A 14,429-nucleotide genomic window follows, 5' to 3' on the forward strand; every position below is an offset into this window, starting at 1 on the left:
TTAGGTAGGGTTGTTTTCTATGCATGTTGTAGTTTGAGGAAGTACGGTTGGGATCAGGGGCGTATTTTGGTTGGGGTTCACCGGGTTCACGTGAACCCATGGTCCCCTTCCGAAATCATATATAGTAGTGTTATATTTTTAAAAAATATTTAAATATAGATGTGTGAACCCACACTAGATATATCATATAATGTCGTACGATGATGATTGGGTGCACCTCTCTAGGTGAGGTAAGAAATTTGAATCTTTTATCTATCTTGTTTTTGTTTTATTTCTAAGATTTTGTAACTGGTTTGGATAGTTAAAAGTTAATTTTGGACCTATATTTTTAAAACTTTAAATGATTTTCAGTAAAAAAATCTAACTGATCAAATTTATAACTTAGATCCATCTTTTTGTAATAGTGCACCCATCGTCTATATATCCTGGATACGCCTCTGGTTGGGATGAAAGGAGTACTCATTTTGTAGCTAGTTTTGCCTTGCTTATTTGGTTACTTGTTGAGTACCGTGTTGGTTCGAACCCGATATTGTGTGATTTCCCTTCTTCTTCTCCTATTTCGGAGACTTTTGAGATGTAGCCATTTGTCATCCCGACGGACTCTCATATTCCTTATCTTATGCTTTGTTCTATATGAGAAATAAAGACATTGAGACTCTTGTAATTATCTTTTATTTCCATACTTTGTGTATTAGGTGGCTTACACACGTGACTATCAAATTCTGAGGTTATAATAGAACAAATAATTTTTATGCTTTTGTATTATTCGTGCTTTACTTTCCACATTCATTTCGTTGGTTAACTTGGATAATTTTTTTTCTTACAAAAAATAGGAAAAGAAAAACATTAATCCAACTGTTGTTGACCCATTTTCACACGTGTGACTTGGCACGTGCGAAAGTTGAAAATGGCCACTGTTTTCTTCTGGGTTTCAGACACGTCTTTGATTGATTCTGTCTGCTGCTCTCTTTAGCTAATAAAATTGAATAAAACTCCATTTCTTACACATTTCAAAAGTTTACAACTTTCAGAAAAAAATAAAATAAAAACAATCTTGAACTTTGTTGTTCTGTTCTTTAATTTGTATTTGATGATTGATTCATGACCATGTAGATAAAGGGTCTTTGATTATACAATAAAAGATTCAATTTTTTTTTAATATACTTAAGAAAAGATTCATTTTTTTTTGGGGAAAATGAGTGTTTCTTTGAGTGTAATGACTTTTAATCTTCTTGAAGATCAGTTAGAGGACAGTCCAAACTCATGGGAGAAGAGGAAAGATTTGTGTATAAGTGTTATTACAAGTTATTCTCCTATGATTCTCTGTACCCAGCAAGGTTTGAATAAAGTTTCATTTTTTTTGTTGCTTTTCTGTATTTAAGTGGATCTTGATTGGATTTTCTGTGGGTTTTTTTTGAAATGGGGGATTTGGGGTTGCTTTGATTTGTTATTTGCTTTATGGGTTTTGTGTCTTTTTGCAGTTCTTTATGAAAATGGATTTGTGTTTTGTTTCTGCAGCCATTTGCTAATCAATGTTTGGTTGTGTTTGCTTTTTAGGTGTGAAGTCACAGTTGGACTATATTCAGCAGTGCTTGCAAGGTAAATCTTTTAGATTGATCTTATTTTGAGTTAATGGTAACAAAACTCACCTTTTTGCGAGTTTTATATCTCAATTATCACTTCCTTCGTATTGAAACACACCTTGATGCTGAGTTGGCCTACACGGGTTGTTGTTGATTGGAACAAATATTTGACCAACTCAGCACCGAGGTGTGTTTTAATACAAAGGGAGTGATGGTTTAGGTAGGTAAAGAGAATAATAGATAGTTGAGCTATGAAACTCCTGAAAACGTGATGATTTAGGTGTGCTATTGTTGTTAGTTGTGAACTATAGCTAGCTTCATTATCTCTGCATATTGTCTGGGAAGAAGAGCTTATTTTGCTTTTCTGAAGAATTGTTTCAAAGTGCCCACATGCTTGTGCTCAGAATCAATTGGCTATGAGAATTTGGGTGGAGGTTGTAATGTAGCAGCCAGTATAGCTAAGTCAAATTGAAGATGTTTGTTTTCAACTTTTCTGGTTGTTCTTTGTGTGCGACATTCCAGAAAATGGTTGCCAGAGAGGTAGTTGACGTCTTTATGACTTTATAACATATTTCCATATATGGAGTTATGGACCAGAGTTTAGTTATTGTTCAAATATGCTACGAAGAGTAAGATATTGAGATTTTCTTAATCAAGAGGGAGCTTCTATTGTATATAATTAGAAGTTCAGCCTTCAAGAATTATATATGTTGTTTAGACTCACCAAAAATGTTGCTGCACACATGTCGGTTCCTCGAGAAAATGCACAACTTTTGGAACATCCGACGCGGACCCTGCAACATATTTGAGGAGTCCGAGCAACATTGTAAACATTAAGTAGGTTGGTAAGCAAGCACAATTGGCAACTCAAATAAGTATCATACAATTCTTGTAGGTTTGACTGTCATAAAATGCATTAAGCAGCATATACATTAAACGAGGGACATAATGTTCAATGAGGTGGTGTAAGGAATGTGGATGATGGACTACCATGTAAAGATCTCCGATTAGAAGACACGGGGGATGGGCTATGGAGTTGGTAAAGAGAACAATTACAGTTTATAGAAAGCTGTTTCAGGATAGGAGATATCTTTGACTTTTACTTTCATCTTCTTCTGAGGATTGTTGTATTATTTCTTGAAGATTGTTTTCCAGAAAAGAGTAACAAAGGGATGAACTGCAGAGTGCTATATACTCACCCTATATCCTGGTAAACTAGTTTTTCAGATAACCATCCCAGTCCCACTAAACTTAGACCTTACAACAGTATAACCTCAACTTGATTTTCGTAAAACAAATATTGAAGAGTTGTCTCCAACTCAGTCGAGCTTGAATATATTATAGCTTAGTTCATCTCTACTCCTTATTATAGCAAGTTCGGTTGGACTCAGCTTGACATAGTATTGTAATGCGCTCTGTCTCTAATTCAATTTGGCTCGGCTTGCTCAACTCGATGCCCAAACAATGCCTATGTTTTAGTGTTTGGTCCACCAGATAGAAGGTTACCTCTCGTGGAGCTTAAAGAGGCATCTAAATTCTTTATATTTTGATTGCTTTGGAGGAACCAGATCCACTAATGTTAAAATTTCAATTTATTGGATGAATTGTTCGGAGTCAAGCCTCAAATTAGAGATAGAGTAAATAGGCATTATAGGCAGCACTTCAAAGAGAGGCTGGTGTAGTATATGTAATGAAAAATAGGCATTAGTGTTGGACATATCCTATTTCTGGACTTGTAGGAACTAGCATGTCTATGACTTAGAAAGCATGAGGAAAAATGTAGGAAGAGAAAAGGGGTTGAATCAAAATGGTTCTACATGTTATGATGCAAATTGAGGCAAAAACAAGAAAGGTAATAAGCAAACAAACGTTAAAGCTATACATAATTTTCTCCTAAGAAATGTTTGTGTTCATTCTATTCACATGGGATAGATGAAGTATCTGCCTCTATCACCTTTTCTTATCATCATGTCCTCCCCAAATGATCGTTGTGTATGATAGATATGAACCTTAGCAACTAGAGTAACTTTAAAGATTTTGTTAATAGTAAAGGTAGTACAGTGGGATGTAGTAGACACACATTATGAGCTTGAAACACGGTTGTCTAGTATTCAAGTGGAGAAGGGTAAAGGGATGAGTACATTATCTTCGACTTTCGAAGTTGAAACAACAGATTCCTTGGTCATTAAAAATAGACTTTTGAATACCTTCTTCCTTCTTTTTTTGATTGCTGAATAGAATTTGTAATTTTACCAAGTTTACTTTATTCATGGAAAATAAGATGATGCATTTTACAATACATTGTTCATATTCAGTCTAGGGAGTTCCTCATGTGTCTTAAGAATTACAAGGATGTATTTCAGTTATTAATTTTATTTTATTGATAAGTATTATAGGACAACATTTATGATTTCCCTTTTTCATTTGGAGTGTTAGTATTCTTGATCATTGAGCCGAGGGCCCATCAGAAACCGCCTCTCTACCTCCCATGGTAGGGGTAAGGTCTGCGTACACTCATGGGATTACACTGGGTATGTTTTTGTGTTAGTATTCTTGATGTTGAAGGAGCTAATGGCTGGTCGTTATATGTATCGTTTTATTTTTACCAACTAGGTTATGAACAGTTTGGAATATCAAGGAAAGGAGCTGAAGACACTTCTGATCAGCACTGTACCATATTTTACGACAAGGAAAAGGTCTTTATTCCCCCTAAAGAACCATGTTTTCTTTTGTAATGTAACTTCAGCATCTGGTTTAGAGAGAATCAAACAAAATTATTTTATACAAGCTATCTTAGTTTATCTGGTTTCGATTGAAGGTTGAGCTTTTAGAAGGGGGAACATTTTGGTTGTCTGAATCACCTTCGGTGCCTGGAAGTATGTCTTGGGGTTCTACAGTACCGTGCACCGCAACATGGGCAATATCCTTTTGATCTATTTAATTTTAAATGTCATTTCACCTTCATCTTTGTTCTTTTAGGAGTTGTTTGGTTGCTGGTTAGGAAGGGAACTATCCAAAAGTAGAAGAGCTATTACCATGTTATTAGTTGCTTTGTGCCATGAAAACTGTGAAATTTGAAAAAAAGTCGTTTTTGTTTTCAAAGTGAAAAATGGTATTTGGAAATTGGAGTTTTTTTTTAAAAAAAAAGTATTACAAAGGGGAAGGGGAATGGGGGAGGGAATTACATGATGGGGAATCGAACCCTCACCAACAATGTGAAAGTTCATGTAGCCAACCAACTGAGCTTCTGAGATTCCCGGATTGTGTTTGGCCATGAATACAAATTGGAATTGTTTTGAAATTTTTGCGAGTGATTTGGAGTGAAAAAAGTGAAAATAGCTTTTTGGTATTGAAATTGAATTCCAGGTTTTCCAAAATTTTATGGCCAAATATGACTTTTAGAATTTAACTCTGGGAAAAAGGTAAAAAATATTCATGGATTATTGAATAACTAATACCTGCATAACTTTAATCGGCAACCAAATGACCCCTTACTGCATGGGTTATTGAATGCTTTGCTCCCTTGACAAAGACTCCACACATTCCAGCTGAAAGGCGCTGAGCCGCCAGGTTTTTCATTTCAGATTGTTAATACAACCATGGATGAGTTCAGTCCCCGTGCTCGCAGGCGAGGTGCTTTGCTCACTTGGCAGCATATTGCATCCTTGCCCCCTAGCTTATCCGTCGTGTACTGTGGAGGATTTAATACCCAAAAGGAATCCACTACAGGTCGTTTTCTTCTTGGGAGATCTAGGTAATAATGCCGGCATTTTATTTTCTATTGTATCACTTCTGCAATCTTACTATTATAGTACCTTGCTTACTATATTCAGTTATTCGCAAACTTGACCTTGCAATGACACTACTTAACTAGCTAGTTTTCTTGTTAGACCACATAATTTTGCCTTATTTTAATTACTCAAACAAGGGAATTATTGCCTTAAGTTGTAATTTGACAACTGGCGAACTCGTAGGCTTTTTTTGCTAGGCCAGGTTAATCTATCACATTGAATATGCAGATAACTAATTGTCGTCTCTTCCAATATAACATTTGGAATATATCGATTACAAAATGCAGTTGAAAATTGTTGCTATTCAGACATAATCGAGTTTAGAATATCATTAACTACTGTATTTGTATTATTAGAACATTAACCCCAGTGGACACATTAGTCCAGGACTAGACAATACTCGTTACTATTCTGTGCCGTGTAGATTTCAAAGCCTTGTAATACTGTGCTGTGTGAATAAATTTGGGAGACATTTATAGATCAATGTTGTTTTTACCTCTGCCAAGACTTATTCACTTCCCTTATTTCTTTTTCCGAACTGCTTTCATTTGCTTTTCCTTGAGCCGAGCGTCTATTGGAAACATCCTCTTTCCCTCTCATTTGAGCAATGGCAACTTTTGCTTTCTATGAACATGGATTATTACACAGAAAAATGAAATAACTAAACTAGTAGCGCGAGCTATAGTAAATTATGATTTAAATTTTTGTCATCGCCTAGATTGCATGCCATTACCAGGAGCGCAGCCAGGTTTGAAAATTACATTGTTTATACATGGTTAAAATTATTTTTTATGTATATATAGATAGTAGATGTTGAATCCCCTTGTGACTTCTTTGTGTGTTTACTTTTCATATTTTGAGCCCCTTAGTAAAAATCCTGGCTCTGCCACCGGTGGTTACTACAGAAGTGTGAAGCGAAATGGTACCATGCTTGGTTCTATATATGAGCTAAAATGCTTGGATTGAACCATAGTATAGAAGATTAAGGAGAAATATGTGGATATAGCTGACATGTTCTATTTCTCAGAGAGCACGGAGTTGTCGGTGATATGAGAGATGTTTGGCCAAATGCTCGTGTGAGAAAAAATGTATCCCTTATAAGGACGTATCATGGATTCAAAGGTTGTAATATCCTCCAAAATTTCATTGCTATATTAACTTACCGATACGTGACACACCTATGAAAATCATTGTTTGATTATATCAGGTACCAAGCAAGGTCCACTCGAGTTCTTCAAGTTAATATTCCGAGCACTTTGCTTGTGCTGGGATCGCCAAACTCAGGATCTACATGTTGACTGGATCCTTTTCAGAGGCAGATCTCTGATACCTGTCTCGTGTGAGGTGGTAAGCGACAACATTGATGGCTTTTATCCTTCTTCTCATTATCCTGTATACGCCGAATTCATGCTTCCTCGATCAGTGAGGCTAATCGAAGCTCCCCTTGAAAACGGAAGCTAAGCTATACTTCTTGAACTTTTCGCCATTTCGCTCTTGTGCATTGTTATTTATTGATTGATTTTTTTTTTCTTTAGTTGCTGGTATATGGCTCCTACATTGTTCAAAGATGTTTAAAGATCTTGTTTTTTTTTTTTTCAGTTCACTGAGATAAGTTGAAAGATTTATTTGTATTCTTACTTCAAAAGTTTAACAAATGGAAAATGAGTGGTTTTGTTGGTTACAATGCTGAACCATGTTCTTGTTTTCAGTTTGAATTCTTTGTGTAGTTTATTCAGGTGACCTGGTACTTGTGTTGGTGCGAGGTAGAAGGTATTTGACGAAATATTAGTAAAGAAAAGGTTTACTATAGTGATTCGGGTGGTTGGTCGTCCCTTAGCGAGTTATGGGTCCTTACCAATGCATGAGTGTTGGCTCACGCTCAAAACTCCTCTAAAACATGTAGTTGGAATAGTCAAAACCGCCTCCTAATTAATATTAATGTTTTTTTAGAAGCGTGTAAAAAAGAAACACAACAGATAATTTAACGGTGAAAGTACTGCATATCTAATTCCAAAATAAATTCCATTAATGGTATATACCATTTGTGTCATTGTAAAGTGTATATAATTTCCTTTCCTTTTGTTATATATGTATGTTTTAGGAATGAAACACACTTGCATTTAATTTTAATGTACTATAATAAAAGTTTTGTTTAGTCAAATACAAGTAGGCAGTCCAAATCTAGGTCATTAAATACTCAAATTATTTCTTGTTTAAGTAAAGCTCTTACAGCTGGAATTTTCTTCCATTGCTTAGTGATTCAATTTGCTTTCTATCAAATTTTAATATTTCTAAATTCCAAGTAATTGTCATGTAAAGGACTTGGTATGACAATAAATATTTTTTGAAAAACATAATTTCAATTTATTTTATATTTACAATGGTATTGTTTGTTCAAAGTACTTTTTGATTGCTATGATACAATAATATAAGTAAATCAGTTATAGTAAAAAAAAAAATGTTATAGAAAATGATTGTAGAGAATTATTTTTCGGTATTTATTTGTGATACCATGAAGGATTATAATAATCTGAATGAAAAATAAAATCAATTTCAATCAAAGATCCCGATTCGAGTTTGATAAATGAAAAAAATCTTGATTAGAAATGCTTTGATTTCCTCGAATAAGTTCGGCTAGTAAATTTTGGATATCGAATGATTATTAAAAATAAGTGACAAGAAAAATTACTTAATATATTAAGTTGCAAAAATGTAACATGCATATACATGTGTTTTCCCACTTTCATAAATATGTTAATAAAATAATTATTCAGAAGTTGCAATGCATGGGCACCTCGTTTCCTCGAAGATCCTCGTCTCACTATATTTTGTAAAAACAAAAAATTAATTATTTGTTTCTATGATTTTTCTTTTTCCTTTTAAAACTTTGATTAATTAATGATACGTATTTTCTGCTTTGGACTTAAGGCCACATATATATGTCTTTCGAGGAGTGCCACATCGAACCTCTAAAACGCACATACTATAGATATAAATTTGAATGATATCTTATAAAATATTTTACCTTTTTTCTCTGATGTTGGATTTCACTTAAATATAACCTTCAAAATTTGCCAATTTAAAAATTGGTGTCAATTTTGATTGATCTATCTTATTCTTAAATAAAACAATTTATAAAAATCTCAACAAGAAAAAATAGGTAATTATATGCCTAGAGAGTATTTCCTCTATCAATTACTTGTCACATTTTTTTTCATGAATTAAATTACATATATTTTGACCAATATATTAAATTGTGCTGGATTTAAATTTTCACTACAAATATTCAAAATATAAAAATATAATGTTTGAGATTTGAACTTGGTACCTTAAAGTGAATTTTGAACTCCTAAACCACAAGTAAATTTCTACTCTTGTGATTTAAAAAAAATATTGTAATTTTTTTATGAAAGGTTCGGATGAACATCCTCGCTTTCTCCAAACCCGCTTCTAATTTTAAGATGTATTTTTTTTACTCATATTTATATGGGAAGAACTGTATCATATAACATTTTTTCTGTAGTTTCTGAATTTTTTAAATTTTACTTTCAAATATTAAAATAATTTAATCCATTTAACTCCAAAATTAATTAAATCAATCCTCAAAAAATGAAACATGACAAGTATTTTGAAACGAGTGAACTAAAAAAATATAAAAAGAGAAAAAAAATGCATAATTTAAGAAAATAGGATGACAAAATTTATAACCTAAGTTATGGTAAGTAAATACAAATTAAATCTAATAATCTACCAATAATAGTCCATTAGTACTTCATTAAATGTTTTACTATATTTTTTTACTCAAATAGATGACGGCAGTCACTCAGATCCAATCTAAACCGTTCATCATACAACAAACGCGTCCAATCCAACGGTCATCATTAATCTCTTAATCGATTCCTTAATCCACATTTTACCCCAGTCTTCACTAATTAACTTTATGTATCATTAGATATATATATATATATACACGCCAAGCTCTGAAGAAAGATTTACATATAGAGAGAGAAAGTGAAAGAGAAAGTTTGTAGAGAGAGAAGCGGAGTTTGTACTCTACCGCTCTCGGATTTTGATTTTCACTGTGTGTCTGTGTGTGGATCTAGATCTCAGTGAGAGAGAGCTATGGAGGTCGTAAGGCCTCAGTTGATTCACCGGTGGATCTCGGTTTTTGTGCTGATATGTTTGTTTTTATTTGAAGCTCAATGTTTTTATCTACCAGGTGTTGCTCCTCAGGATTTCATGAAGGTGAGTTTTTCTAGCTGCAGTGTAGGATTTGTTGTAATTAGATGATTTGTTGAGATATTGGAGGTTTGAGATTGAATGACGAGGAAAATATGAGCTCGATGCTGTTTATTGTGCTATTAGTGCTATTTATGTGTGTACTGTGCGATTTGTTGTATTTGCATGATTATGTGGAGATATTGGAGGTTTGAGATAGAAAATTGGAGAAAAAATGAGCTTCCGTACTGATCTCGATGCTAATTTATGTGTTATGTGTGCGATTTGTTGTAATTACATGATAATGTGGAGATATTAGTGGTTGAAGATAGAACGATGGAGGAAAAAATGAGCTTCCTTTGTTGATCTCGATGCTAATATTTTGTGCTATTGGTGCTATTTATGTGTGTTTGTGTGTGCTATTTGTTGTAATTACATTATTCGGTGGTGATATTGGAGGTTAGAGATAGAAATGAGTGTACTTTGTTGATCTCGATTCTAGTTTGTGTGCTGTTATACAGTATGTAATCGGATTCTATTTTGTTGATACATGTGCTATTTGGTGATTTAAGTTTTGATTTGGATATTTGTCGGCTTATATGTTAGATCTGGTGTAGATTAGGAAGTTTGAGAGTGGAATGATATAGATTTAGTAAGCTTGACCGATTGTATGTAGCGCTATGTTTCGGTTAGATCTATGCAAATCATTCAATGGATTTTAGTGGTTTTGGTCGTTAAGTGTCTGTAGTTTTTACTCTCTTTTTTTTCTGTTAGATTTGATGTGTTTGTCATGGTCTGAATCTTAACTTCCCTTTGTACAAAAGAAACACATGGTTCTAATCGGGTAGTATCAACATTCTATTCATAAAAAAGAAGAAGTATTATCAACATTCTATTTTCGAATGTAGTATACAAATGGTTGATCCCACTATCCAACATTTGTTGAGCGCAGGAGTTTCTGGGCATTTCGATTGTCTATGCCTGCAAGTTGGACCAATGGTTTTAATTAGGATGTCTTTGGTGTTTCATGTATTGTGTCTTTGCCTTGCATTCGGCTGATTACCACCACTAACTTTTCATCGTGTTTATTGGTTTTACTTCTAGTCTTTGATTGATATACTATATCAAGTGTTCATTGTGTCCACAGAGGATCAGGAAATTCTTGAATATTTTATCTCTATAAAAGATATTATACAAAGTTAATAACATCAGTGTCATTTGAATATCGGAATGAAATGGGACCAAATTAAGCGAACTGGAAACTAAAGATTCATATAGCTGACCTTAGCTAGCTTGGAATTGAGGTGTGTAAGTTGTTGTCCTTGTTGAGAATTTTAGTTGTCGGTTCAGATGTTTAGTGAATATGCTTTGTTGTCGGAATAAGTGGTGTGCAGATTATAACTCTGCAGATTGATATAATGAAAAAGGAAATTTCTTTTGTTACTAGTATTGTTAGGAGCAATGTCAGAGAGAGACATTCTTGGTAGACAGAATGCAGGAAAAAGCTTTAATTTTATTAAGTTTTCTTGTTCTTGTCCAAAGAAACTATGTACAAGTTTCTTAAAGTTAAATGATGATTCTGTCCGGTATCCACATTTGAAAAGCTCCTCAGCACGCTAAAATTTCTAAGTCAGTCTGGTAAAAAATGTTCTTTTGTCTAAATTGATTTCTTTTACCTCTCTTTTTTTGGGGCAGGGTGACCCTCTGATGGTGAAAGTCAACAAGTTGACCTCTACAAAAACACAGCTTCCTTATTCCTATTATTCCCTTCCTTACTGTACGCCAAAACAAATTGTTGACAGTGCAGAGAATCTTGGTGAAGTTCTTCGTGGTGATCGTATTGAGAATTCTCCTTTTGAGGTTAGTTACTTATCTCAGATGTGTGTCTTTTCCCTGCTTCTTCTTTGTTCCCTCTCTTTGTGGAGGGTGTGGAGGTTTGTGCTGGGTTCCCAGTTTGCAGTTGTCTTATGCTTTTAACAAGGGGAGTTTGTTTTGACTGGACAATGTGTTGTGCAGTTCCATATGAGAGAACCACAGATGTGCAATGTTGTGTGTCATATTGTTCTTAATGCAAAAAATGCCAAAGAGTTAAAGGAGAAGATTGAAGATGAGTATCGGGTCAACATGTGAGATATCTCTTGTGGACTCTGCATATTAAATTTTGCTTCCTCTTTTCTGTTTCTGTGGTATTGAGTCTAACATGAGATGTGACGTTTAACAGGATTTTGGATAATCTTCCTCTTGTTATGCCTATCAAAAGGCCTGATCTGGACACTACAGTCTATCAGCATGGTTTTCATGTTGGTCTTAAGGGACAATATGCTGGAGTATGTATCAGATTACTTAAATGTTCTTTTGGTGATTTTGGTTTGTAAATACTCTGGAGGCATTGTGAACTTATTTCCTCTGCATTTTTCTACTCTTTAGAGCAAGGAGGAGAAGCATTTCATCCATAATCATCTGACGTTCACTGTCAAGTTTCACAAGGATCCACAAACTGATGCTGCGAGAGTTGTGGGATTTGAAGTGAAACCATTCAGGTAATTTTGTGTAGTTCATATGCTTCAACTTCAATTATTGTTTCTTTGTCATGACTGTTGATATGTAAATTGTGTTTTTTCTTTTCCAGTGTGAAACACGAATATGATGGGGAATGGAATGGCAAAAACCGATTGACCACTTGTGATCCCCATGCCAAGCGTACTGTTACAAGTTCTGATTCTCCCCAAGAGGTTGAAGATAAGAAGGAAATTATCTTCACATATGATGTTGAATTTGAGGTATAACACATCTACTATGAAGATAATGTTTTATCTTTTTAAGTCTCCGTGTCCGACTCTTCGACTGGTTAAGTGCATATACTACTAGCCTGGCTACCCTGATCAGCCATTATCTTTTATGCCCAAAAGTACCTCCCATGTCCTATTAATGACTTTACTGGTGATGCTGTTTATTTTTCTTGTTGCACTCTGCTTCCTATACGGTACTTAATGTTGAATTTCTCATGAAACTTTTCTCAAGACGATATTTTACTTTTTAACAAGTTATATTCATCATGAACAATTAAAAGGAAGTTCGTTGCAACATAAATTGCACATGCAAGCTAGCTGGTTGTGATGAATTTGTAACTCTCGTATCTGTTCTTCAACTCTCAGGAAAGTGATATCAAGTGGGCATCAAGATGGGATACATATCTTTTAATGGCTGATGATCAGATCCACTGGTTTTCAATTGTTAACTCATTGATGATTGTTCTTTTCCTCTCGGGCATGGTAGCAATGATTATGTTGCGGACCCTCTACCGTGACATTTCCAAGTATAATCAGTTGGAGACCCAGGAAGAGGCTCAAGAAGAAACAGGATGGAAATTGGTCCATGGTGATGTTTTTAGGCCTCCAATTAACTCTGATCTGTTGTGTGTTTATGTTGGTACTGGTGTCCAGTTCTTTGGAATGACAGTAGTTACAATGACATTTGCTGTCCTTGGATTCTTATCCCCTTCAAATCGGGGAGGATTGATGACAGCAATGTTGCTTCTCTGGGCTTTCATGGGTGTTTTTGCTGGTTATGCTTCAGCCCGCCTTTACAAGATGTTCAAAGGATCTGAGTGGAAGAAAATCACTCTTAAGACAGCACTCATGTTCCCCGGAGTTGTTTTCATTCTTTTCTTTGTGTTGAATGCTCTAATTTGGGGAGAGAAATCATCAGGGGCAGTGCCTTTTGGAACCATGTTTGCATTAGTTTTCTTGTGGTTTGGCATAGCTGTACCACTCGTTTTTGTTGGCAGTTATGTTGGTTTTAAGAAGCCAGCTATTGAGGATCCTGTGAAAACAAATAAGATCCCTCGACAGGTACCAGAGCAAGCCTGGTACATGAATCCAGTATTCTCTATCCTTATCGGTGGCATACTCCCATTTGGAGCTGTATTCATCGAGTTATTCTTCATCCTCACCTCAATCTGGCTACAGCAGTTCTATTACATATTTGGTTTCCTCTTCATTGTGCTCGTCATCCTTATCGTCACCTGTGCCGAGATTACCATTGTGCTCTGCTATTTCCAGCTATGCAGTGAGGATTACCTTTGGTGGTGGAGGTCATACCTCACTTCAGGGTCATCAGCTCTCTACCTATTCCTGTATGCAGCATTCTATTTCTTCACAAAGCTCGAGATCACAAAACCCGTATCTGGTATGCTCTACTTTGGCTACATGTTGATTGCATCATATGCTTTCTTTGTCTTGACTGGCACAATCGGGTTCTACGCTTGCTTCTGGTTCACAAGGCTCATCTACTCATCAGTGAAGATCGACTAAAGTGTCGTATTGCAGTTCCTGAGAGCTCAGAGAGACCGCATATATCATGCTGTGGACCAAGATTGTTTGTTGCTTCCAGGTTTTGATAGTATAAAGTTGCTTCCTGTAACCTACCCAACACGTTTCCACGAATCTATTTGTTCTTTTTAGTTTTTTTTTCCTTCTGTATGGAGACATTTTAAGAGGATTTTAGGGCTATTCAATCCTCAATTACGGCATGTTTTAGTTGACCATATTATTCTTGTACCAAAAAATCGTAAAGGATGGTTTATTTGTTAATTTAGTCAGTTAATCCTCTTATTTACTTGACCTTTATATTTTAAGGTTTTGTTAATGAAGATGTTTGTACCTAGAGCCGGTAAAAATGATAATTAACCAGCTACAATGTATTTGAACTAACACAAAATCTTAGCACTATGATGTATATAATTTAAATATTCCTGTCACCTACAATGACTAGCATAGGTTAAAAAATCACTAAAGTTCTTTTCTTTTTCTCTGCTAGGGTTAAGAGGGTCAATAGC

General features: G+C 34.9%; 2 protein-coding genes across 2 annotated transcripts; both read left to right on the forward strand.

Annotated features, from left to right (window-relative positions):
* The first annotated feature begins 955 nt into the window (after positions 1–955).
* On the forward strand, positions 956–6,920 carry LOC125824571 (uncharacterized). The gene is made up of 7 exons (XM_049503970.1): positions 956–1,337; positions 1,558–1,599; positions 4,197–4,279; positions 4,402–4,503; positions 5,123–5,337; positions 6,402–6,496; positions 6,582–6,920. The coding sequence occupies exons 1-7, from the start codon at positions 1,196–1,198 to the stop codon at positions 6,833–6,835; spliced, it is 933 nt and encodes a 310-aa protein (XP_049359927.1). The 5' UTR covers positions 956–1,195; the 3' UTR covers positions 6,836–6,920.
* Positions 6,921–9,356: 2,436 nt separating this feature from the next.
* Positions 9,357–14,184, forward strand: LOC125824303 (transmembrane 9 superfamily member 9-like). Its single transcript, XM_049503653.1, has 7 exons — positions 9,357–9,619; positions 11,288–11,452; positions 11,609–11,718; positions 11,814–11,919; positions 12,020–12,132; positions 12,222–12,372; positions 12,748–14,184. The coding sequence occupies exons 1-7, from the start codon at positions 9,497–9,499 to the stop codon at positions 13,903–13,905; spliced, it is 1,926 nt and encodes a 641-aa protein (XP_049359610.1). The 5' UTR covers positions 9,357–9,496; the 3' UTR covers positions 13,906–14,184.
* Positions 14,185–14,429: the final 245 nt, after the last annotated feature.

The sequence above is a fragment of the Solanum verrucosum genome, unplaced genomic scaffold (genome assembly GCF_900185275.1).
Source record: "Solanum verrucosum unplaced genomic scaffold, falcon-dt-bn FXZP01000022.1, whole genome shotgun sequence".
NCBI classification, from domain to species: domain Eukaryota; kingdom Viridiplantae; phylum Streptophyta; class Magnoliopsida; order Solanales; family Solanaceae; genus Solanum; species Solanum verrucosum.